Source organism: Rhea pennata, chromosome 4 (assembly GCF_028389875.1).
Source record: "Rhea pennata isolate bPtePen1 chromosome 4, bPtePen1.pri, whole genome shotgun sequence".
NCBI lineage: Eukaryota > Metazoa > Chordata > Aves > Rheiformes > Rheidae > Rhea > Rhea pennata.
In genome coordinates this window covers 880,659-907,221 of record NC_084666.1, presented here as the reverse complement: position 1 = coordinate 907,221, position 26,563 = coordinate 880,659, and the positions used below count along the sequence as shown (strand labels likewise).

The following is a 26,563-nucleotide window of genomic DNA, read 5'->3' as shown; positions in this document are numbered from 1 at the left end:
TTGTATGCAAGTTAAAACACATACAAATACTGAACCAGTAAAACAATCCAATCTTGCTGAGATTCTAGTAGAATTAGTCCACACACTGTTTTCAAAAACAATTGTAAATAGCATAGTTTAAGGACAGAAGAGACACGAGTTCATCAAATCCAGTGGTTTTCAATTTGTGATCACATAACTTCCCAAGGGATCTGCACAATGTTCTAAAGAGTCTGTGAAAAAAACTAGGACAAGCAACCCTAACGTCAAAAAAAAGTTTCAGTTGCTAACTGAATACCACTGGAAAAAAGCCTATTAGAATCAGAAACCACTCAAGTAGTTTGATCACTGATCTGAAATAGGTCACAATCTCTCTCAGTCACTATACCGTGTCCAACAACTTGTGACTAACTGAAGCATGGTTCTGAGAAAGACTCGGGGCAAGACTGTTGACAATATCACTCTTCTGACTCTCCTACAGTTTATTCTCATTTTAGACACCATGACACCCTTATTTTTTGAAGGCCTTAGGACAAAAAAAGCACAGAGATCCCATGCAATTTTACAATGAAAATACGATACCACTAGTAAAGCTTATCAGCAAGTAAAATAAGAAAAATTTACCCCATGTTTGTAGTAACATCAGATTTAAAATAATGTGTAATCAAAAAGCAGTTACCTCTTTGAAGAGTGAGACTCAGGATTCCAATCAGGATATCTGTTAAATGTTAAAAATATGACTGTCAATTAAAAAGCTAAATTTGCCACTCGAGTACATTTTTGGTTTACATGCAGTAGCTTTTACAGATAAATGCTCCCACTCAGGGCTCCAGAAGCATCAAGTGTCAGTTCACCTTTTACCCTAATGGTCTAAAGCAAGTTAACAATAGCACTCAGATACAGATAATCCTAATTAAGGAACTCTGACAACAAATATGCTTCTACAGACTATGTGCATGCAAAAAACACTTTTTACACTAAGTGAACTTTTTAAATTCCTTACTGTTGACGTAACTGACGGCAGCTTTCAATGTGAGGAGGAGTGTTCTGATGCAGAATCCAGTCCTAATTGGAGAAAAGACATCCACAGAAGTTTGATTAGTGTGTAAAGTGTAGCATGTGACCAAAATTCCTAGTGAAGCATTTTTGTACTTTATCTGCCATCACTAGCAATTTTTATCTAACATGACCTGATGTTGAGTCCAGATTCACACTTGAAATTATTTTTATTACTATTCTTAATAATTACTATTATTATTACTATTCTTAATGATTATGGTAGGCTGTTAAATATGTATGAAATAAAGTGGAAATATATCACATTAAACCAATCTGCTACTTCAATGAACACAGCACATGATTCACCATACATATCATCACTACATGTTATCACCATATTTCTAAAATACAAAAAGTAGATTCGATAGAGGTATATTTTTTTAAAAAAAAGCTATTAGCAAATTTCAGATTGGCAGATTATATGAATACATACATAGTAAATAAAGCTGAATAAATCAAGGTTGAAAGAGAACCAAAACACAGTATCTTCCAATCAAAAATCACTGCTACAAAGGCATAAACATTCATGCCTTAAACTCGAGAACAATCATCCCTAATACTATGTTCCAACCAAAGATCAGCAAGAAAACATTTGATGAAACCTTTAGTTTTCACTCCCCATGAATTTATGTATAGGAAGAACATTAACAAAACTTTAATTTGGGGAGCATCTGATGGGTTAAGTGTTAATCCAAACCAGAAGTACCATGCAAGCCCTCAATCTTGAAGGTGACTTATGCACAGCTTTAACTGTAAACACACAATTTGTCCCCACTACAATCAATATTAAATATCCTTAAAAAAAAACAAAAACAAAACCTACCTGCTTTAATACTTTAAAGCAGACATTAATAGATGAACAATGTAACTGACAGGCAAGGCTTTATAAAATAATTTTGTGTTGTGAAATTATGTATGATTCTTTCTAAGCATATGCTCGCTTATAAAAGATTACAAAATGTGTAGCTGGCACAATCAAACTTATTTACTGAAAAAAATGCTGAACATATTGGTTCAAAGAAATGCTTGTGATGGCCTACTCAAAGCTTATGAGACAGAAAATTTGATTTAACTAGACCAGAGTCAATTTTCTGCACTGCAGCAGCACAGAACGCTTAATGAAAACAGCTGTTTCTTGTGCTCACACTACCATCATACCAACCTTAAAACCTGAACTACAAGACAGCTACCAAAACTATTTTACTCGAAGAAGCAGAAAACATAGTGTTTAAACAACTTAAAATATGTTTTAAACACAAAACTTGCTATCTTTTCCTGAAGATACAGATAACACTAACCAAACTCAGGACAACACTGACAAAAATTGACTAATTGTGTTCATTAAAACATTCTAATTGTTCAAACACAGGGAACTGACGGTCGGAAAGCCCTTTGCATTAGTCTCACTAGTTTTACCAAAGCAAATTAAGGATTTATTTAGAGCACACTGACAAAACAACTCGCAAGCTTTCAGACAATACAGCTAATACAGTAGCTATACAGTAAATACACAGCATGCACACAAGTAAAGAGCAAGCAATTCACCATTATCAGCTGTTTTTCTAATAACATGCCATTATCGAGTAACCTTGTATCCCATTAAGAATGCAATTTATCTAGTTTTTATAAGGGAAAAAGAAAAACAATTACTCAATGGATTAAACAGATTAGTTTGTGGAAATGAAAGGAAAGAGGCCTCAAATATACCACTTCCATGGTCCAAACTGAAGAAAGCACACACAGTTTCAGAGAGGGCTTTTGCAGGCCATTTTGATTCCAAGTGTCTTTTATAGCTCGCAGTCCAACACGCATTAACTAGATTGGCAGGCCTACAAAGAGATATTCTCCTCCTAACAAAAACAACATTCTTCGCTTCTTCAAGTCTTCGTTATGCCAATGCTCTCTTGTATTTCATATAATTACAGGAGTCTCAATTTATGCGTATTCCTTCTCTTTTGATTCATTCTTTGCCGTTCTCAGTCTTCAGGAATATTCCTCTCTCTTTGGCATGTTGGGCCCCACCATAAGGATCCTTCCCCAAAGGAAAGGATCCTTTCCCAGCAACAGCACTCAAAAGCACACTCAAAAAGTGAGCTTGTAGCCAGTTTCTTATAGCAGCAGCACTGCTGCACAACAAACCAATGCCATCGAAGGACTAGCAATTTTATCACTGTATTATCTAATTCTGCGTGACTGGCAATTCTCTTATTATTTCTGCCAGCCCAGCTGGATCACTACTGAAAATCTTCTGAAGCAGAAGTCGACAGAGAATAATGAAAACCTTCATAGCCTCCAAACTCAAGTCTTCTGCCAATAGTAAAATAACAGTAATGCAAAGGGGATAGTATCTGACTTCATTGGTATTAGTTTCACAGCAAGATATCGTATAGGAAAAACTAGGAGTAAAACAAATTAGAATCATGTTTTGCTTCCTTCCTTCAGCAATGGAATCACAAATCTTTTTGTGGGAAACAGTGAGTCCACATGACTTTATACTGCTCAAAGGCCGAGAAGGTCTGGCCCTCTTTTAAACCCATTTCACTAAAATAACAAAAATCATGATACACAGTGTTCTAGTCATCAGTAAGGAGCTTCTAGTAAGCATAATCCCTCACACTACTCACATTACAAATCTATTTTATTCTAGAAATGATGCATTTGAAGACAGAGAAACCGTACTTAATTATCCACATATAACCAGGATGTCAAGCTGAGAACAGAGCGCGTCTGTGTTCACAAAGTATTGATGGTTTTTGTAATAGAAAAGAACTTCTCAATCAGAAAAAATATGAATATATTTGAAAAAATATAACACTGAGTAGAGATTCCATTTAACTCAGGACAAAATAACTTTTCCCTGAAAAAAAAGGTTGCAGAATACAAATGCACAAATTTTGGATGAGAAAGAACACCTTCCAGATCAGTAAGTCATCTTAATGTCAAAAAGTTTTCCAATTCAAACATTAAAAAAAAAAAACTTCTTGATTTTACCTTTTTTTTTTTAAAAAAAAAAAAAAAAAAAAAAAAGTTACTGCATACAACTACCCCTGACAAAGCCACAAAAAGCAAAGCGTTTCCTGGCATGAGATAAAAATAAACACAAATCTACTTGCACTATTCACATGTTTGATGCTGCTCCAATAACAACCGGCTCTGGAGTTCATGATAATCATCATTTACCACCTAGCTACAAGATTTTAGAGAGCTATACCTTACGTTAGAGAGTTGACACTTGATTGCAGGACCCCAGATTACCAAGACTGAAGCTGTGCTGTTGATTCAGCACGCAGCACTTCTCTCAGTTCAGCTCTGAACAAAACCTTGGCACAATGCAAGAACAAACCGGGGTGCAAAGGGTATCTCCAAATAATCAAGGCTGTGGCCACCTACTACTAAGGATCTCATAAGCAGTTTTGGGGGAAAGAGAAATCAGTGTCTTTCTAAAGTCCATTACATGAAACAGCTACAGTATTCTTCATATTCTGTCCTAGAGTAAAAGGCTTTTATACAGCTGTTACGTTACCACATGTGAAATGCCATGCATTTCACAGGATGATTGTACCCATGCCTTACAAAAAGTTGCAAAGCTTAAAAAATATTTTTTTTTCAAAGATAGGCCTACAATAGACTATGCCATGCAGATGCAAGATACTACCTTTTGACTTCTGAACAGTGTATTATCAAAAAACTTCAAATTTATATAAATAGCAGTCAAAGGAGGTGTTCAGGATTCTTTCAGATTACAAAAGAACTAGAAAATATGTACATACTTAGCTGTATGACACTCAGAATATTAAGTTTTTATATATTGCAAAAATCTCAAGACCATCTTCAGCTTTGATTTCATCCAACCTCATTAATTAAGCAAAGTTAAATACTTAAAAAGAAAGACCTACAGGGAGAGCCAACTGGATGCTTCTGGGAAGAGCAGAAGCATTTTTCACTCCAAAGCAAAACTGAGCCAGTGTTCCACTAAAGTTATGGGAAAGGTAAGCTGAAAAAGTAAGGGTAAAATATTTCAGATGTTGCAAATTCGAAGCTTCAGCCACTAATGGTCACGGAAGATCCAGAGGCAGACTCTCCAAAAGCAGGAGTTGAGTCCTCTATCCAGCCATAATTCTGTGATTTTATTAAAGTAACTTCAGTTACCATATTTGAATTCTCTTCCAAGAAGGTAGTGCAGCTTCTGCTTCCACCTTGGCAAGAAAACGGAATTCTAGATGAATTTATAATTCTGTGCAAAACTGGATTATAGAAACCTACAAAAAAGACAGCTAATCACCATGAATAGTCTGAACTTGAAATCTATCATTTTGACAACACTGGAACTTAAGTTTGTTGGATGTCCAATCTCTTCTGCAGTTAGACAAAGCAAAGATTTTCCTCATTTGACATCTCCATCCTCTTCATAGCTCATCATTCATTTTTGTCCTGAGCTAGCCTCCTCATTCATCTACTTTCTTTACAACTGTTTCAAGTCTTTCCAATTTGCCATGTTACAAAGGCAGTTGTTTATATCACAGCATTCTTAAAGTCCTTTTATAACTTGGCATGGCACACTAGAATTAATCCTGTCTAATCATTTTGATCTTAAAACAACTTTGAAGATCCAGTTCATCCACAAGTGTACCAGGATAGACCAAAGGTCCATCTAGCTTACTCAGCATTTCTTCTCCAACAGCATGCACCAGTGGACGGCTAGGGAAGAATATAACAAGGTAGAGACATGTCTCCAGAATACACTCCCAGTCTCCAATCGTCTGCTAATCAGGAACTTCTTGAGCCATCAAAGAGGTTTTGCATAGCCTTTGAAGGATTTTCTTCTTTGGGTTTGTCTAGTTATTTCCAAACTAAGATTCCATAACATTGTGACAAGTAGTTGCTAAGCTCTATGCAAAAAAAAAAAAAAAAAAAAAAAAAAAAAAAAAAAAAAAAATCCTATCCACTCTCCTCGTGTCATCCATGATTTTACAGATTTCTCCTGCATCATTTCCCTGTAATTTCCTTCACAGTTTGCAGGTGCTGTTTCATAGGTTTCCATTTATAACACTTAGCAAAACTTTAAAGTTCTAGGCATTTTTTTTTCCTCTTTAACCATGCAACTGAGACAAAGAGGACAGTAACTTTATGAATAAAGTCAAATTGTAAAAGTGAAAGCTAGAGGAGTTTTTCATTCCTTAGAACTCATAAATACACAAGACTAACACTTTCTGAAGAAACTTTATTCTTTGCAGATAAAAAAAACAACCTAATTCTTCTGGTTATTTTGTAACACTGTCATCCAAATATGGCTTTTCCATGAAGCCTCAAGAAAGTCTGAATTGTCTACTCAGTAACAGGTGCACACGGAACAATAACAAAAAAAATAGTATTTGGATTAAAGTTAATATATGCCAGAGCTAGAAGCAGTCATGACAGGGAGGAAAGGTTGTATAGCTGCAATTAGATCAGATAGCCTGGAGCACACACGCTACACTGTAGTGATATTAGGACAAGAAGAAGCTATAGCCCTCAATCTCTCCACAAAAATTCATAGCTGTTTCTTCAATAAGTATTTTTAGTACAAATATTCACCTAATTTTAGAAAGCACCAGTAAGCAAGCTCCTGAATAATTCACACTTAAATAGACTAATTTCATAAAAAACTTTGGAAAAATACATTAATACGAACCAAAGTTTGTCACCATATTCAATTTCAGATCTTTTTTCTTATTTTCAACCAAATTTCCCTTTAAGTTCTCAACTCTGCCTCAAAAACTGCCCTTTTTCCTGGCCTGTACTGTAAACGTACTTAAGAAAAAGGTTTCTGAGTAGAAATACAAATGCAACTGCCACTATCTTAACAATTCATTTTTTAATATAAATATATTATATTTATAATATGAATATATTATGTGAATATATTACATGAATAGCATCTAAAAATCTTACATAATCTTTTCATATTGAGGGGAGGGGAAAAAGAAAAGACTCCCTCCAGGTTCTCCACATTTGCCAAAGGCTACTTTAAATACATGAAAATAATAATGAATTATTCTTTTTTTTTTTTTTTTTTTAACTATATTCTCCTGTATTTTTGACATATCAAGCCTCGGTCTTTCAAGAAAAATCTAAAACTTTCAAAATGCTTTTCTCTTTGCCAACATTCACTAATTCCCTCCTTTTCTTTCTTCAAGAGTTGAATCTGCTATTTACTTCATAGCCAAAAACCTCACTCAGATGAATGAAAGCGCTTTGTGTATCCCTCACAGACAGTCTTTAGTCTCTAGAATAATCAACGTCACATAGATCACATTTGGAAGATTAATATTTTGCAGATAAATAGGCAGCTTTGTTTTAATGAAGACTTCACAGGAGTTGGGCTGAATACATGAAAATCCCGTCTACACTCGTAAGATTCAGTATAAAATTTTTGCACCCTTTTTGGTCACCCAAACAATGTTAGTATTTTACCTCAATAAGGGAGAGTTTGTTTCATCATTTTAAATCCAGTGCAGAAAATATGAATCAGTTTTCTTTAATATGAAAGATAAAAAATGAAAAAATGTGCATGGCACATTTGAAATAAAATTACAAAGAGAACAAGTTGTGCAGCAAAGTTACAAATATTTACTAGCATTGTTTCTAGTATTTAAAAACTTGTATGTAAGCACTCAAACGAGAGCACAGTAATCACAACTCATTTAATGCACAATAAAAAAATTAGTTCATAGAACACTGCAGAAGGTAAGATGCTGAGTACAAGTTTATGCAATAATCTTTGAAAGCCACTCACCTTCATATGAGTGCATTCAATGTTACACAGAGAACACATATGTGGAAATATTCTTGGAGATGTAGCATAGTAGTCATTCATCATCGAGGGAGTGGGCAATCTTTTTATCTTCTGGGCATCAGGCTGTGGAAACACTGGAAGCCAAGATGCTTTCACAATACCAAAAGGAGATTTAACTGGCCCTTCAGCCTGGGTCTGGAAGGGCTTCTGTCCTGCTACTGAGCCACTCTGCGTATTGGACTGGCTTGTCCCAGATTCATGCTGAATTCTTTCATGCTGGCTTACAGCTGCAAGAAGTTCAGCTGAAAAGGGTGGCTGGGTCAGAGGTGGCATTACATGTTGGGTCACAGACTGTTGGACAATAGGTGGCATAACAGGTGGCATCATAGGCTGTGCCAAGGGTGGCATTATAGGTGGCATCATAGGTGGTATGACAGGCGGTACCGCAGGCTGGGATACAGATTTCACCACTGGGAGTCCGGCAGGCGTCGCACACAATCCGGACACCTTCCCTGTAGTCTCGGATGGAAAAAATGACCGACTATTTGATGATTCATTCTGGAAACCCATCTGTTTTATTAATTCCTCAACTGGAAACACTGGATTACATGTCATACTAGACTGTGGGACGCCCATTGACACACTCTGATCTCGTTGGAAGTCTTCCCTGTTTTCTCCACTCGGTACTTCAGGATTATAGACACGCACTTCAAGAGGATCTTCAGTTGGTACTTCAGGATTATAAACACGTACTTCAAGAGGATCTTCAGTGTAACCGTATTTGCTTGCGTGACCATAATCAATCACTTTACTCTTGACTGCTGCACCACTCGTACCAGCAATCACTTCTTTTCCTCGGCTCCGAGAATGTAAACCGGGTAACGGACGACCCATTTTACGAATTCTTATCTCTCTCAAGATTAGTGGCATGTTCTCAGGTGTTAACTGGTCATCTGGATAGCGACTAAGTTCTTCCAAATCTTCATTGGAGAGCCCAAAACTTGCTAAAATACTGGAAGCACTTTCTGTTGTATAACGGTTCTGGACATTTGAATTCTGCTCTGTGATCCGTGCTGAAGCAGGTGGCTTTTGCCCAGTCGTCCCACCAGCTGAGCAGGGGCTACTATCCCAGCGACTTGTACGACCTTCTCCCTTTTGCTCATGGTGTAGATTTGATTTCTCTTTTACCTGCCTTGGATCAGTTCTGTGCTGAGTTACCTGAACATTTGTCCTCTGTGATCCTGTCCACTGAAACGTTTCCTGTCCTGAAAATCTCTGTGACATTCCTTGAGGTGTTCCAGGTGCAGGTTTTCTCTGAAGACCTGCCGTACCCCCTCCCCTAAAGGATCCTTGAGGTTTTGTGCTAGGTGGATTAGGTCCTCTCGGCCTCTGAGGTAAAGTTCCTCTAGGGCTAAACATTGCGATTTTCAGAAATGCCTGATTTAACAAAGCATAAGGAGGTGCAGAACTGTTTGTAGCAACTGAGGTCAATTGCTGAAGAGCCAACTGTGTCTTAATTTGTGCAAGCTGTAAAGGAGGAGGGCCCAACAGAAATGGGCTTGCAATGCCAAGGTTCAAGGAATTCACAAGTGGTGCGAAACTTTCCAAGAATAACACAAAGCTGAAAGTTAAAAGACAAGTATTAGATTATTTTATCTTTTCACCTACTTTACGTAGTGGATTCTACAGCCAGTGAGAAAAAAAATGTGCAGTCATAACATCATATTTCAATGACAGCTTTAAATGATACTTTTGAGTTCAAAATTATGTTCAACAAGACCATTTTCTTTTGCTGCATAAAATCTTATCCACTAGACAGTTTTACCAAACAAGTTCAATGTCACAGATAACCTATCTAGTTCTTGTATTTTTCTACAGTATTTTCTAAAAAAAATTTAGACTTACGTTCTTAGTGACAATACTGCTTGGATTTCTTTAAATTTAGAGCTATTTTATGAGCAGTAGACCAAACTTAAAAACATCTCCAAATATTTATGAAGTATGAATTACAAGTGAAAAATCAGTATGTAGAAAATCCAAAACATGTACACCTTGGATGTTAAGTCAGTGTGGAATCAATTTGAAGGCAGCAGATAAGTTTTCAGAACAGACACTCCCTAGATTATTCTCATGGGTAAGCTACTATATTCTGAAAGTATTCAAAGGGTGTGACAAATGGAAATTTTCTAGCCACAAAATTCAAATATCCATTTTCCAGCTGTTACAGGCAAGATCTTATAGAAACAACTTTAAATAGAAAGGTGCAAGATCATCTAAAAACTGAAGCCATCCACGTTCAAGAATAAAACACGCACAATGGCAATAGAAATTACCATCTTTTATTTCAGGTGAAACCAGTTGGAACTCAGTCCTGTTAGGTGATAAAACAATGTATAGACTCAGGTAGCAAAAAGGCAAGGTGATGCCCAGATTAACAAAACATGAAATACTACAGAGCTTCAGAAACATGTTCTTGGTGTAGACCTACAAACTTTATGTGCTCTTTCAAAGCAAGATACCTCACCTGCACAGTTCTGCCTGCATTTACAACACTCCAAAACTGCACAACCAGGGGGGTCAGAAGGACCCCAAGAAGTCCTTCATCCACACTCTTATCAGTTTGCAGCCTCCTGAAACTGGATAATCTGCTGGTTCTATTCTTTCTTACAAGAATACATTAGGTTTCAATGAACTTTACTAGCAGATTTTCACTAAGTGTGATTAAAATACAGCTTGTAGACATTCCTAGTTGTTTTTAAGTTTGCATACTGTATTTCAGGAGCATTGAGGTTCGATGCTCGTTCAAATTGACTCTAAAATTTTTTTTTCAAGTAAATGGAGGTGCTTCTTTCATGTTTGTAATGTGTAAAGATTAAAGTTCTCGAGGACCACACTTTGAAAGATTACAAATAAACAGAGCTTGAAAACTTTCTTGGGAAAAAAAAAAAAAAAGGCTTTTCTTGAAACTTGAAAGCTATAAACCACATACAAGCAGGAGCTTCAGTTTTTAAGGATCAATTTCTGTATTTTGTCACTGCCTACATGTTAAGCAGTTCTGTAAGCTCCATTGGCAATTATTTTAGCTAAACAAAAACTCAAGTCAGTCCAAAGAGAAACAGTAGGTACAGAAACATTATGTCTCTTCTCCATTAAAAAAAAATATAGGAAGTCATCATAAAAGGAAGATTCCCATTAGACAACAATCACAGAACTACTCTGGCCTCTCCCCTAGGACTGCTTATTCAGTATCTCTTCTTCAGAAACAAATTAATCATATGTAAATGGTACCTGCATGTTAGACAAAGATTATTCTAGAACATTTCAAAACATATTATTATGCAAACATTCACAAGTAATCCCTCAGCTTTCAAAGTTGTTCTTCCCTACTAGCTCTCAACAAAAAACCTCTCATCTTGTTAATCTGGGAAATAATTGGGACAGCTTAAGAGAATGGTATCAAAGCCATCCATAACAAAACCAAGAATACATTAGTAGAGAACATTTAAGAAATAAGCATGCAGTTGTGAAAACCGAACCTTCCTTCAGTGGATTAGGAATTTCCAAGGGGATTTGTTCAAAAGCAAACCAGAACTTGAATAGGCAGAACTCTCACCACTAAATTAGTGATTTCCAGGCACTATAAACCATTGGTAACAGTGTGCCATGAAAGGTTGTGCTCCCACACCAGTATCTTCAACCACAAACACAAGTTATATGGTTCTGCAAACCTCTTTTCAGAGTTTGAAGAAATTAACATATTCATAGATGATGACCTGGAAAGCATAGATAGACAAGCCAACCAACATATTGTGTGGTTAATCTGATACCAGAAGTTCACGAGATATCTTATTTTTTATGACAATTTTTATAACAACTGTCACTCCAGAAAACTTCTAATGTATACAGTCAAAATCAATAGGGAATATATTCCAAGTACACACCAACTTTACCCCACAGCACACTACTAGAATAACCTATTCAGCGCAACAGAATAATTTTGTTTTGTTTTTCAGTGAGTATTTTACATTTAAGCTTGCAGATAACTTTTCCCCAGTTTATGTTTTAGCAGTAGTACTCTGAAATTAAGAAAAACATCTTCCATTTAGGATAGTAAACACACAAAGTTGGCCTTACTGAACCAGATCAGAGGTCCAATATCATGTGTCCAACAGCACCCAATGTTTGACAATTACAATCAATACTCAGTATTACAGATCCCATACTAAATTAACGTAATTTCTCCAAGTCCTGAAACTTCCTTCAGTTAACGGTTTTGTCAGGGTTCTGACGTTGTTTTATCTGAGATGTTAAGTAAGTAAAATAGTGAAACTGAGATTTTTTTTTCCCCTCAGCAACAGCCCACAAAAGCCTGCAGCCTCTTAAGAATGTGATAACACTTGGCCTTCTAATTTACCCTCCAAAAATTTTTTTTAAAAAAAAAAAAAAAAAGAGAGAGAGAGAGAAAGAAAAAAGAAAAAGCTTCAGAAGAGAATGTTCCCAAGCATTAAGACCATGAGATACACTTTCTCAGTAGCTATGGTTTGAAAAAGATAGACTAAGAGTCTCTTCAGGTAAATAGAAGAAACATGTCGCCCTAGCATTTAAAATTCCTTTCCTGAGTCAGCAAAATAAGAAAACAGATGGGAAGAAATCATCTCTAGAAGTAAGACTTTTATGTTCTCCATGAATAATTGAAGAAATACAAAAGACAGTTTCAAGATTTCTGCAATCATATTCACAAAAATATTCAAAATATAAGTAAAGTAACCTCAAAGTTCAGATTTTAGAAAGTGTCCTTATTTGTGTTCTACAGTTCTTAACTCTGAAACCTATCCACAATGAAAAAATATTTAGCATTTCAGTAAGGCCTGAAATAAGGCCAACATATTTGAGATGATATGTCTAAGAAATTGGTTACCCTGTCAGCTGGCCCTAACTATATCTCAAATCATAGGAAATAAAAAAATACAGTTTAAACATCTGGCTTCTAAAATGTGCAAGCTGTATGCTCAAATTAACTTCTTGCATCCAGTAAGCAGTTTTATAGCAGTAAGTGAACAATGAAACCTTAAACAGCTAGGTCTCATTAAAGATCTTTCTGAAAAAAAAAGCTGGAAATGACAATTGAAAGATTAAACGATTCCAAGATTAAGTCACTTCAAAAAACAATATTCTGGACATTCAAGGCCAAATTTTCAAATTCCTCTTTGAAAGAGGCTTTGTTTGGGGTGTCTTTGCAAACTTCTAGGCTATTTTACCTGGTGCAGTGACACCCTGTTTAGAATCTATTATGGCACGGACCAAGCACCTTGCTGATGCTTAATCATAAGCAAATGAAAACAAGGTGAAATTCCCCAAGGACAAATGTGCTTACCTGGCTCCTGGAAAAGTTAGTCCTTGAAAATCAAAATTTCAGAGTAACATAATAAAGCCAAACGATACTCTTCTTGCTTTCCATTCAACTCTACCAGCCCATTTTGCAAAGCTCCCCAATTCAGATGGATAAATCAAAAGTTAAAAAGTTCTGGCTACCCACTTTCATGCTGGAGGGCCTTAGCTACTGTATTTGCTCACACAGCGAGTATGTGACGGTGTTGCACCTGCCCTGGTTTGAAAATATGGCTAAAACAAGTCGTTACCCTCACTCCCTATAACCAACTCTGTAACCTTCCTCTCCTTCTAGAGGTTCAGTTGCCTGTGTTTCAAGGATCCAAGGCCCAGCTCTGGTATGGCCCAGCTGCATAACCTTGGCCATAATGGTGAGAAAACTAAGCTGCAAGAAAGAGTTCTGATAAAGTCTGTAGAGAGATAAAAAAGGAAAAACTTACAGAGAGGATTTTTTAAACTGATACCATTTGTAGCTCAAGAATTCAACAGAACAGTTTAAATTTGTAAAGGAAAAAAAAACAACAACAAAAAGCAGGGAGGTGATTTTGATGGATTCAGTGGATGACAGCAACCTAACAACATTGAGGATCCCTTTCAGGGAATAGTGAAGACCAAGCTTTCTCTTTCTAATGCCTAGCTGGTCAGTAAATACTCCTGGGCTCTCTTACTGAGGGTAGTAAGCATACTAATGCTTGGACTAGAACTTAATAAACTATTGCCAACCTTTGTACATATCAGCAGTAAATAACTGTTTCACATTTTTAAGCTCCCTATGTCCTGCTTCCGAAGTCTTTTTGTGCAAGGCTAAAGCTGCCCAACCAAAGTGACCCAGATAGATAAGATGTTAACAAAGTTGACAATTTACTAAACAAAACTGGAATCAAGCCAGTACAGATATGCAGAACAACCTCTCTGCTAAGGGTACGGGAAGCTGCAGTCATAGTAATATGTATTCGCAGCACTGATGATCAGGAGATTTGATGCAAATATGAGAAATTTAGCAAATAGAAAAGGGAAAATACAGCAATATCTGCTGAGTTCAAGCTTTTGGGGAGTGAGGGGGAAAACAGGACACTACGTATATCCTGAAACTGTACTATTTCAGTGGTCAGCTACCTATCAACAACAAAAACACCTTTAAATCAGTTGTGCCATACAAAAAACAGTCAATAAAATAGGAGGTTTAAGTTAAAAGTTTGGCAATGCTATCTCATTAAGAATATGGAAGATGCTTTCTCTAGTCACAAGAGAAGGGTTTATCCGAAGACAGAATCTAGCAAAAAAAAAAAATCAATGAAAGCATAATTTTGAGCTTATTTTTTTCTATAAATAGGACTAAATTTACCTGGCTATGCACAAATCACAGAGCAGTGATGTAAAGATTCGATTGCAATACAATAACTTTTTGGGAAACCAAGCACATTGCAGAGACGAATACTATTGCTAATCAAGTAGTCACCCACAGCCAGCATTTTCACTACACATAAGGAAAAGCAATAGCAAACCAGAGAACCCCAAAAATATAAACAAGGAAAATACTGTTTGCACTGACAGCAATATAAATTTGGATCATACCTATTTCATGCAATTTGAACGTGAAACATGAGGCACATGTTACCAGCAAGACACCAAAAAAAACAAAAATAAAGCAAGCCATTACCACAACCCGTTGATCTCCTCCTTGAAAATCCAGCAGCATATAAAGCATTAAACAAACCGCATCTAAATTAGAACTCTCAGTCCCTGCTAGTCTGACTACACTGAAAGAATCAACACAAATTACAGACACTAAATATGATAAATTTGTTTGATGTAAGTCAGACTTCTGCTCTAGAAATACCAAATTAACTAGATGTATTACAACGGCTTGGAAATCAAATCAGATTAGTTCCTTGCTTTCCTCCATACTTGCAAGAACTAATGAAACAAGCTAGTTTTGTTTAAAAAATAAGTAAATAAAACTGTATTACATGCATCTCAAGCATTCTCTCATTACCCAACAACCCAACCCAAAAAGCAAAAATCCACTAACAGAACAAATCCAAGAAAAAAAAATACAAAAATCTGAAGTTCTAACTTACAATTAACTTCTGCCTCTATATTTTTCTCTGCAGTAATATAGGGAAAAAGATCTTATGCATGGAGCAGATCACTATTAAAGGATAACTGTCAAGTTTATCACTCCCTGGCTATAAAAGTGGCTATTTAACACTCACTGTCCTTGCAGTCACTAATATTTTTCGTGATGCCTGAGACATAATTTAGTGACAGAAAATTACTTCATTAATTCCTGCCTTAAAACTATATAACCACAAGTTAGGCTGCTCAGAACATTCTAATTTGAAGTGACTATCGCTAAGTTGACCCCAACATTATGTCTAGTCAAAATCAAAAGTGATTTATCTATGTATACAAGAACATATGAACTGATTACACAAACTTGACAGGCAAAACTATTCAACTGTGTCAGTTTAACAAGAAATTAATGTTAAGTATTAGTAAGACATTGTCAGAAACCATTACACAACCATCGCAAAAATTGAAAGTACTTTTAAAAATGCAACAGCAGTTAAAGTATCTTAAATGTAAACAAAATTTGATATATGCTTAGTAACACATTTCACTGATATATTCCAAAGATTCTGCCTCAGTGTTAATCAAGTTCAGTGCATCAAGTTTATATATAGACACACATATACACAAATTAAAGCCTTTTGGCAAGCAATATTGAAAACAAGACAAAAAAAAAAAAAAAAAAAAAAAAACATTTCAGCACCTTTACAGAATATTAGCAGCAGCAATCTACTACCTTGTTTCAATTTTCACTTTCCACATCAACTTTTAGAACAGCCCAAATCCTGCACATTGTTCCAAACGTACAGACATTCATACACATGCAATGACTCCTGAGGCACACAGAGCTCTGCACATCTGATGTGCAGATGTGCCCGTGAGGGTCCTAAGTAAAGAGCCAAAACTAACACGTCTACCTAGAACTTGTTTAAAAAAAAAAAAAAAAAAAAAAAAGAAGAAGTGATGATTTAACTTGATTGCAAAGACATAAGAAAACATTCTATTTACCTTTAAGTGTGAAATATTGCAAAATTTTTTCAATGTCCTTCCCGTTTCATACACAGAAGAGCTCTGAGTTTGTAAGAACTAATAGTTTGGTAAAAACTAATAGAACTCAAAACACTTTGGAAGTTCCACTGAACTCAGCCCCAAATCAAATTGCAAGAGACTCTGGAAGCAAAAGAGGGGAGAAAAAAAGAATCCAGCGGCACAGTCAAGAGCAGCAAGTTTTGCAACCACTTGGAACCCCACCCTTCCATAAACATTACTTAGTTCTACAAGTTGTCATAGAAGTTGGAGAAGAAGTAAGATCAGCCTAGTCCCCTGTGCTCTCCATTCTTCAAGTCAGCATAACTGTTCTTAGCTCTGGCAGATTTTTTTTTAATCAGTAAAAAGAGCAATTAAACACATCTGTGGCCTTTGAGAAGTGCCTTCTCAATATGGAAAATAATCAGCTCACTTTTATATCCACCCTCTTCAAGACCTTACAGCTCACTTATAATTTCATATCTTATACGCCTCATGAATTATCATATACCAGAAATATGAGCATAATCCAGAACTGAGTAAAGGTTTAAAAAGCTTTAAACCAGAATATATGTCATTTTTTAAATGCAATACATTTTAATCACTTTAAATAATTATATAGAAAAATATATTTTAAAAATTCAGCAACCTGTATTACAATATTGTATTAAAATAATTACAACCAAACATCTACACTGACCATACCATAGAATATATCTAAGTTTCAAAAAAAAAAAAAAAACCCAAATTGTTGAGGTTCCTGAGTAAGCACTAACTAAACTATGCTAAAATGCTCTTCCTTAAGTGAAAACAACTTTTGTTCTTGTTTCAGTTATTTCAACCCATTCGCATCAATTGCTATCTTGCTCAAAGTCAAGAGGCCAGTCACAAGAGGAGGAAACAGCAAAGCAAGGTTTCTACCTGCTATGAATAAAAATGGGGTGCTAGAAAACGTGCCTATGTTCTGAAGTATTGAAAGATTTGATGACTATAATTAACCTTTTCAGTGAACTAGAGGGAAAATTACTTCATCTAATAACCAGTTTTAAAGCCAAAACAGGTATTCGTCAAACGTGAGGTAACTTTGCTGTAATTTGTTTTAAAATGCAAAATTTTCGGATATAATTCAAGGCATGAGCTTTCGCTGAAATACAACTTGACACAGAACAAAAGTAAAAAACAAATGAAACAGTAAGAAAGCCAATAACGCGCTCCTTCAACCGAACACAGAGGCCAAGGAGCTGAGGGAACGTACAGCTGTGCTACCGAGCTCGCTAAGTCAGTACGCACGCCGCTAGTACAGCTCTGATGCGGAGAAATGTCGCGCCAGGGTTTACAAGCGCCTCTTCGCGCATCTTTCTCCGCGTCGCCGCTCGGCTCTGAGGCCGCCTGGGCCCGTCCGCAGCGCCCGCCCGGGCCCCGCGCGCCGCCATTTTGTGCGTCCCCCTCCTCAGCCCCCGCTGCGCCACACGGGGGCGAGGGGAAGGGGGGGGGGGGGGAACGGGCGCCGCGCTCCTACCTCCGGCGGGACGCAGCGGAGCCGCCCTGCTCCCGGCCACCCTACACCTCCTCTTCTTCTTCTTCCTCTTCCTCCCGCGGCCGCGCCGTCGCCCCACACCGAGCCAGGCGCCACCACCCCGCCCGCGGCGCTGCTGCCCCTCGGAAGGATGCAATGGGCGCCGCGGCGCTGCGCCTGCGCAAGGCCGCTGCGGAGCGCGCGGGGATGGGGGGGGGGGGAGGGGAACTCACTGCGCAGCCGCACACCGCGGCAGGCGGCGCTGGGAGGCCCGCACAGAACCGGCCGGCTCCCGGGAGGGCCTCTGCGCATGCGTGAAAGCGTCCGGAGCGGGCGAGGCCGGAGACGCGCAACCGCACCAAAGCCCACAAGGCTGCAGAGTGTCAATACCCTTTGTGGGCAAAAATTGCGCATGCGCACCATCCCTCCGGCCTCAATGGAGCCACCTACGCATGCGCCTCACACGGACAGGCAACAGCCGCAGAGCCTGCTGGGAACGCCCGCTCTATATAAGCACCGCAGCCCGGGGCGGGCTCCATTAGCTGATGACAGGGGTCTGGGGGGACGGATAGTTGTGGTTCTTCCTTCACCCTGTCTGAGCGTGGTTGCTGTTTTCTTGCTCCCATTATTGGTGTGCTGTCGTGTACTCTACCTGGCACCATGTTCCGTCACTCACCATTAACTGCCTTGCCTTTACTCTCCTTCTTCCTGAGGTTCTCTGTCCTGCTGGAGGCCTCTGTGGGCTTGTGGTGGGTCTCCTGGGGCCTGCCTTCATCCCAGAGCCTGCGGGATACCTACTGCTCTGTCAGATCGGGCCTGGTGTAAGGTTGCTTGCTCCTCCTGCTGCTGACCTTCAGCTGTGGAAGTCAGAGAAATGAGGGTGCTGGGCGGTGCTGTCCTCCTCTTCCCCTGCCAACGCCTCCTCCAGCAGTGCTGCGAGTTTCTGGAGCTGTGGTATCTCAAGTGGTTCCCATGTTTTGGACCCCTGTTTCTCCAGTTCATGTTCAGCTGTGTGGCCTCAGCTGGAAGCATAGGTTGCTTATGCTGTGTTGCATTCCTCTTCCAGCTACTCTGGACTTGACTGGGAGCCAGTAGCTGCCCCTGTTTTTATGGTGGAAATGAACATAGGGCATCAGTTTTGTAAGGAACTGGCTCACAGTGACTCTGTTCACATGTGCTGCTGTCTGCAATGATGCTTGCTTTTGAGGCAGCAGCAGAATGAGTATCAGGTAGTTGGAAGTAAATTGGACTTCTAACAAGCTTACTCTTCAGAGGTGCTATGAGTCAGTGTCCCTAAATGCAGCATTTCCTTGTTAACTGTGGCTTCCAGTGTTGGCGTGGACCAGAAGAGGAGAGTCTGGAAAGCTCTCCATAATCTCTTGTGGCGCTGGGAAGCTTTGCACAGAGAACTCCTGTCTGCTGCAGGCCCTTCACCCAGCATCTTCACCCAGAGGTTCCCTGGGCACTCTCTGAGGAGACAGAAGATGCCTTCAAGAGCTACTGCATTTCCTGAAAATACCATAACAGATGCCAAACCTAACCACAGAGTAGGCTGGAAATGCTGCCGGTGCGTCGTGCTCCTGGCTGCAACCAAAGCACGTGTGATCTAAAGGAGGCATCTGATCAGCATTTCTGGAAACCACACCGGTTGCTTGCACTGTGGAACATATTTCAGTGCTGTCAGAAGAAGTGTGTCTTGCTGCGAATGTGGCAGACAGCAGGCACCCACTCAGCTTCATTTTAGCAGCCTGGGAGTGGGCAGAGTAGCACTAGTGGACTGGTTCCCATGCAGATCTGTCTGGCTATACTTCTGTAGTGCTTTGAAGGTGCTTGGGCGTTTGTCTTTCTTGTTGTGTTAAAGATAGCACAGGCGCTTTGCGTTTGTCCCCCGTAAAATGATTCACTGGTGCTGGATTTTCCGATGAAGCTAGACTGACACAGAAGTAGGTGGCTGGTCTTTGCGCTGTATCCAAACCTGTCTGGTTCAGTTCCTCTCTAGCACATTGCAATGTGGGAAGTCTGATAACCTTTAAACATGAAGACTACCAAATATTCCTGGCTTTTGAAATCTGCTTTGAGCCATCAGGTCCTGCAAACCATGACTTACACAGACCACAAGCATTTGTTATTCCCACCTGAGCATTACAAGAAAATGTAAGAAACTAAGATCATTTAGCAGAGTTGAAAGATGTATTTCCTGAACTTCTGAATCAAAATACTCCAAATTTACAGCTAGATTGTTTCATGCATGCCTGTGTCTGTTTTGCCATTTTCAAGCCAATCTGATGTTCTTCACTGAAAGCATTCTGGAAAAATTGACTGTAAACTAAAAGACAGACTCAGCTTTTATGGAGAGACCACTGGAGTATATCAGAGGCAGTTGTGGTTTTAGGAGCATTCTAAAGTGGAGCACTTGTGGAGACTTTTAACATCTTTCAGGGAAAGAAATGTTTAGGTCAAATGCTATATAAAAGATAAGGTGAGCACTCTGCCTGTGTGAAGCTTGAATATTGTCCTGATCCTGTTGTTACTGTTCTATGATACTACCGTGACACCTATAAATTTACAATTGAAAATAAGGAATTATTTGAGTCAAAATGTTTTGCAGTCCTAGCCCAAAGAAGGCTAGAATCTGACAGCCAAATTCTTTTTGCCTTAATCGTATGAAGACTTCTGTGGATGTTAGATGGAAGTTCCTCTGGGAGAGACGAAGAGATTTCTTGCCTGCTTTTACTGAAAGTAAAGGGCAAGAAGAGGTGCAGCTTAAGCTGGAGTAACGATGCGTGATGAGAGCATTGAAAAGGAGTATTTTTGAATCTAAGTGTTAATTACCTGACTTGGGAAAAATATATAAAGTTGTCATATTCTTGTTTAAATACACAGAAGGCCACTGGCTGGCTGTTTGCAAGTTGTGACTAGCTCATATATACTGTCTAGTCGCTAAATATCCAGCGGCAGTTACAGCAGCCCTGTCTTAAGAGGCATTGTTAAAGTGATAATATTAAACGAATTAAGCACTAAGACCTTTGGGAATGTAAATATTTAGGCTGCTTGTGCAACCCGAACCTGTGTCACATATCCTTGTGTGTCCTGACACAATTTCCAGTTACATGATAGCACACTTTTCTCCCAGCAGCTTTGCTGCACAGGCAGAGTTGCATACCTGAAGGACCTGTTACATGGAGGACTTTACCTTGGTTTTTGCAAAACTCAGGAGATGCAAAGGGATTAAAGCAAGTCTTATGGTAAAGGCAGCTGGGTTTCAGCTAAATATAGATCCTATCCTTGCTTTTGTCAAGAAATGTGCATTGGTCTCTTAATCCAGCTCGTTCTAGGTGCTTGTTAGTTGTGTGCTGACTTTCTGTCCTGGCTTGACTCCAGGTGTGATTTAAGAGTGCTCACAGCCACAGCTGAGGTCATGGGAGTTACCCTTTGCAAATCTGAAGATACATATAATCCTAAATAATCTGAAAATTGGGCAGACTTTCGTACGCATGGCATGGATATTTTCCCAGGTCTCATTCTTGGAAGTGATTTTCATCATTTTACCTGTAAAATGAAATTGATAGCCAGCACGTAAAATTTCAGTCTGAATAGTTAAGACATAGACAAGGAACGTGGATGTGAAAACATGACAAAGAGTCTCACTCTTTCTGAAGGTACTCAGTAATTCCAAACTATCTTTACCACTTTAGCTCTTGGATGTGCTATTCTGGGTCAAAACTAACACAAGATCCCCCAGTCAGGTACTTCCATGACAGAAATGCAAAATGTGCTGCAAAGAGCAACTCCAGGAGTTAGCTGAGAGCTTGACGTAGCAGTTCAGAAGGCAGGAGAGATTTGCCCACCGTGGTGGAAAGCTGAGTGTGCACTCTCCACTGCTAACCCTGAAGCCCGCAATAAACCATGTTGCATTTCCCAAGGAGGGGTGAAGAGGAGGGGGAAGATTGTTAGAGCGTAATGAGAAAATGCAAGGAGACAATTTTTCACGTCTGCAATCAACTCTGCGTTATCACCAATGCTTCAGGCTGTTCTCAAAGGCCATGAGACAATTGCTACTAGGCAGTAAGACAGTGTGTGTAATGCAGGGCGCTGGCTAGACCTTGCAGAAGAAATGCTCATCTGTCTAATCGGGAAGGAGCCAATGCAGCCAGCCTCTCCTGCAAAGGACTTCACAGAGTGCAGTGCAGGTAGGTTTCTGGCTAGTGGGCAAAATTATCTGTCTACCAATTGCTCCTCTGGTCAAGGAGGAGCAGAGCTTCAAGGCTTCCCTCCTTTCCAAAGTTCATATTTTTCAGTCTGTCGTAGGTCCTGCTCTGGGCTATCTGGGCTGATGTATATCAGTACTTCTCTAGACTGTGAATTCCAGGGCTGGGATCTTGCTGTCTTTAAAGTCTGCAGCATTATGCTGAGCATAATTTTTGCATGGTGCATCAGTAACTCTGCCCACTTTGCGGGACAGTATGTGTTGTCTCAACCCAGAGGGTGATCCGGTGCTGGATGCAAATTGAGTTTGCTTCTTTGGATGTCCAGTGCCTCTGCCCAGAGCTGTGGGTACGTTGAACCACAGATGAGGCAGTGGGGATAAAGGGACTTCGCACTGTGGAAGGAAGAACCTGATCTGCTACAGGCCCCTGGGTTCCCTCTTAAAAAATGGGCTTCTCTCGGGTGACTTTTGCAGAGAAGGTGTCACTCATCAACTCCGGGGCGAGGTCCAGGGCTCGGGTAGGAGTGAGGACAGGAGAGCAGAGCGCGCCACAGCTCAGACACACCACTGTGTTACGGCTCGGTGAGTCCTAGGTGTCTCCCGAGCCACCGCAGTTATCCGTGTGTGCGCTCGTCGGCGATCACAGCGACGAGGAGATGAATGTCCGTGGGTGCTGCGCCCATCAGAGCTATAAAAGCCTCAACTGATGGGGAAGGTCCATGTCCAGGAAGCGCGGGGAGGAGTTTATAGCATCCTATGTACTGGTACTAACTACAGTGCCCATCACAGGGAGGAGAGGGGCAGGCGCAGCTGGCCACCCCTCCCTGTGCCGCATGCATGGTGCACGGTGCAGCCTTTCCACTGCGGCTTTCTTGGGTCCCTGGGCTCTCTCCACAAAGGGCTGTAAGAGCGACCACAGTTTCTCTTGCCTGCACCAAAAAAAAAATTCCGCTTGTCCTCAAAGCATGTCCCGCTTGATTGCGAGCAGTGAGTTGGCAGATGTTTTAGAAACAGCTTTACCAGGGGAATATGTTTCCTTCGCTCTAAACTGGGCTGAGAGGTTTTTCCCAGCAGATGGTGCCTCTGAGCTTGGGGAGCTGCTGGCTGGACCTGGGATCTTGCGTGGCACAGCCTGGCCTTCTCCCCCACACCTGCAACAGCTCTGCAGCAAGCACCTCGTGTGTCTCATCCCTCCGCAAGGCCTCTGGGAGCTTCAAAGTACTGCCTGCCCCCAGACTAGCCCTTCTACCCACTTCTAACCTGACTACGTGCTACTGTTTTTCTCCTGCAGCAGATGCTCTGCTCACATCAGATACCTTCAAAAATGTTGCTGTGAGTATATTTTTAACGCTTGGTTTAAACAGTGATAAACCGGGACAAAGCCTGGGGAGATGGGGTTGCACTGGGGCAAATAAATCTTGAATCCTTTCTGCAGCCTCAGGGCAGTGCTGCCACTCGGCTCTGAATGTATCCGGGAATATGTCTGAATCTGGTGTATTCCTAAGGAGAAGCCACCCAGAGTGCTGCTGGCTCCGGGGGCGATAGGGAATAACCCTCACAGCGCGCACGGACGAAGCCGCACGGGTGGCGGACGCTGCAGGAATAAATCCAGCTCCTAGCGGGATCGGAGGCGCTGAGTCCTCGCTGCTGTTCCCACGACTGCTCGTGGTTTTGCTCCGTCGCCGACTGCGGGGCGGCCGGGCTGGCCGCCGCGCGGCTGCTGCAGCTGCTGCTTGCTGGAGATGCTCCTGCTCCAGCGCTGACCTTGCGAGCCCGCGGGAGCACTGGGAGCACTGGGAGCACTGGGAGCCGGAGCTGTGGGAGCCTGGGCACTGGGAGCAGGCAGCGACAGGGGGAAGGAGCAGGAGCGGCGCCGGCCAGCGGCTATTTTTAGGCAGCGGGTCGCGGTCCTCAGCCATACAAGGAGCAGTCGGCCGCCCCGGGGCGGCGGCGGCGGTGGATCGGGCCGGCGGTGGCACCGGCATCCCCGGCGGCCGTTCCCGGCGCGTGACGGCGCCGCTGGAAATAGCTCGGCCCGGAGCGTCGCGCCGTTCCCGGGCGCGCGGCCATGGGACCCGGCGCGGAGCCGGCAGCGCCCCCGGTGCAGCCGGCACTGGGTTGTACCCCACGGCCACCGGGATGCACCCCACGGCCACTGGAGATGGCCACCGAGGGTGCGCTCCATGGCCACCAGCGGTCATCCCACGGCCACCAAGTTGCACCCTATGGTCTCCAGGGATCACCCCATGGCCACTGAGGATGTACCCCATAGCCACCAGCGGTCATCCCACAGCCACCAAGTTGCACCCCATGGTCACCAGGGATCACCCCACGGCCACTGAGGATGCACCCCATGGCCACCAGCAGTCATCCCACGGCCATCAAGTTGCACCCCATGGTCACCAGGGATCACCCCACAGCCACTGAGGATGCACCCCATGGCCACCAGGGAGCACACTGCACAGCCGCCGGGGGACAGCCACCAGGGACATCCCCTCAACCACCCCACAGTCACCAGGGCATGAGTGACCCCATGCCCACTCAGAGACAGCCCCACAGCCACAGGGCATGCGCTCCACAGCCATGTGGGCACGCACCCCACGGTGACCCAGGAATGGCCCCATGGCCACCTGGGCATGCACCCCACAGCCACCTGCAGAGAGCTCCATAGCCAGCAAGGTCACTCCATGGCCACCTGGGCATAGACCATCTGGATATGCACCCCACAGCCACCTGGAGACAGCTCCATGGCCACTGAAGTCACTCAGTGGTCACCTGGACACGCACCCCTTGGCCACCTGGCCATGCACCCCATAGCCACTGAGGTCATCCCATGGCCACGCGCACCCCACTGCCACCTGGAGACAGCTCCATGGCCGCCAAGGTCACCGCATGGCCACCTGGGGACAGCTCCATGGCCACCAAGGTCACCCCACGGCCACCTGGAGAGACAGCTCCATGGCCACCCAGAGACAGCCCCACAGCCACTGAGATCACCCCATGGCCACATGGGCACATACCCCATGGCCACCTAGGGACGGCCCCACGGCCGCTGAGGTCACCCTCCAGCCACCCGGGTCGCACCCCCTGGCCACCCCCCGGTCACCAGGGGTGGCCCCGTGCCCACTCGGGGGCAGCCCCGGGGCCACCGCGGTCACCCCCCGGCCCCGACCACTTGGGGATCGCTCCCCACGCCCCCCCCCCCGGCTGGGACCCCCCGCGGCGGCGGCACTCACCGGCGCAGAGGGTCGTCGAGGGGCGCCGGGGCGCCGCCGCTGCCCGCCGGCATCTCGGGGCTGCCCCGCACCGGCACCGGCACCGGGCCCAGTGGCCGCCACCGCCGCCGCCCGCCCCGGGCTCGTCACCGCGGGGGCCGGGCGGGAGCCGCCCCCCCTCCCGCCCCGTCCGGGCAGCTGCGGGCCCGGCCCGGGGGCGCCACCGGGGGGCGGCGGGGCCCGGCGGGGGGGGGGGCTTGGGGGTCCCAGCCAGGGGAGGATAGGGGGTCCCGCCGGGGGGGGCACTTGGGGTCCCGCCGGGGGGTGTCACTGCTGGGGGGGTCTCGTCGGGGGTGGCACTTGGGGGTCCCGTCGGGGGGTGACACTGCTGGGGGGGGTCTCGTCGGGGGTGGCACTGGGGGGTCCCGTCGGGGGGTGTCACTGCTGGGGGGTCTCGTCGGGGGGTGGCACTTGGGGTCCCGTCGGGGGGTGACACTGCTGGGGGGGGTCTCGTCGGGGCTGGCACTTGGGGTCCCGTCGGGGGGTGGCACTGGGGGGGGTCTCGTCGGGGGGTGGCCCTGGTGTCACCCGGGGGGTGCGGGGCGCCTCTGGGGGGGTCCCGTCGGGCCCCCCGTGGGGCAGGGCAGGGTGCCCTCCCCCGAGCCCCCCCTCGAGCCACGCGCCCGGCACGTGACACCCCCCCCCGCGCGCCTCCTGGGGAATCCCCCCCCGCCCCCGTGTATTTACACGAACCCGCCAATCAGCAGGCCCGTAGCAGCACGCACCCCTCCCCCCCGCCCCCCGCAGCGAGACGGGCTGCCCGTGACGCCTCTTCCCATTGGGGGATGCGCCCGCCAATCAGAAACCGTGCGGAAAAAAAAAGGAGGGGGGTGGTTCTGTGGTTATTTACAAAGCACCGGGCCCCGCCCACCCCCCCGCAGCCCCGCCCCCGAGCTCTGCCGCTGTTACCCCACGTGGGAGACGCGTGAGCCCAACCAATCAGAAGCCCCAAGAGTAACCAATCACCAGCGTTTCATCACCTCTCGTCCTATTCATAGGCTAGAAGGTGAACCCAGCTCTCCAATCCGATGGTGGCAGAGGTGGGAGTCAAGGTGGGTGGAGTTGGAGGCTGGAGTGGCAGGCAAATGGGGCCAAAGCGTGTGCGGGGGGGCGGAGGGAGCAGCTCTGTCCAATCAGATTGCGTGGCGGGTGCGGAAGGCGGGGCGCCCCGCAGAGCTGGCCAATGGGGCTAAAGCGTCCGTTCGCCGTCTCTAACCCGCTAGCGAAGAGGGCGGGGGAGGTGGGCGGGGCGCCTGAGGGAGAGG

At 43.4% G+C, this 26,563-nt stretch overlaps 1 protein-coding gene across 3 annotated transcripts in view; it reads right to left on the bottom strand.

Moving 5' to 3' along the window:
- ZNF638 (zinc finger protein 638) overlaps positions 1–25,338 on the bottom strand; it is a 61,369-nt gene extending 36,031 nt beyond the window's left edge. For all 3 annotated transcript variants that reach the window (XM_062574889.1, XM_062574890.1, XM_062574891.1), the window contains exons 1-4: positions 25,260–25,338; positions 7,814–9,434; positions 983–1,044; positions 659–697 (exon numbers count right to left, since the gene is read on the bottom strand). In XM_062574889.1, the coding sequence (XP_062430873.1) occupies positions 659–697; positions 983–1,044; positions 7,814–9,434; positions 25,260–25,312 (1,775 nt within the window). In that variant the 5' untranslated portion in view covers positions 25,313–25,338. The remainder of the gene's footprint in view (positions 1–658; positions 698–982; positions 1,045–7,813; positions 9,435–25,259) is intronic.
- Positions 25,339–26,563: the final 1,225 nt, after the last annotated feature.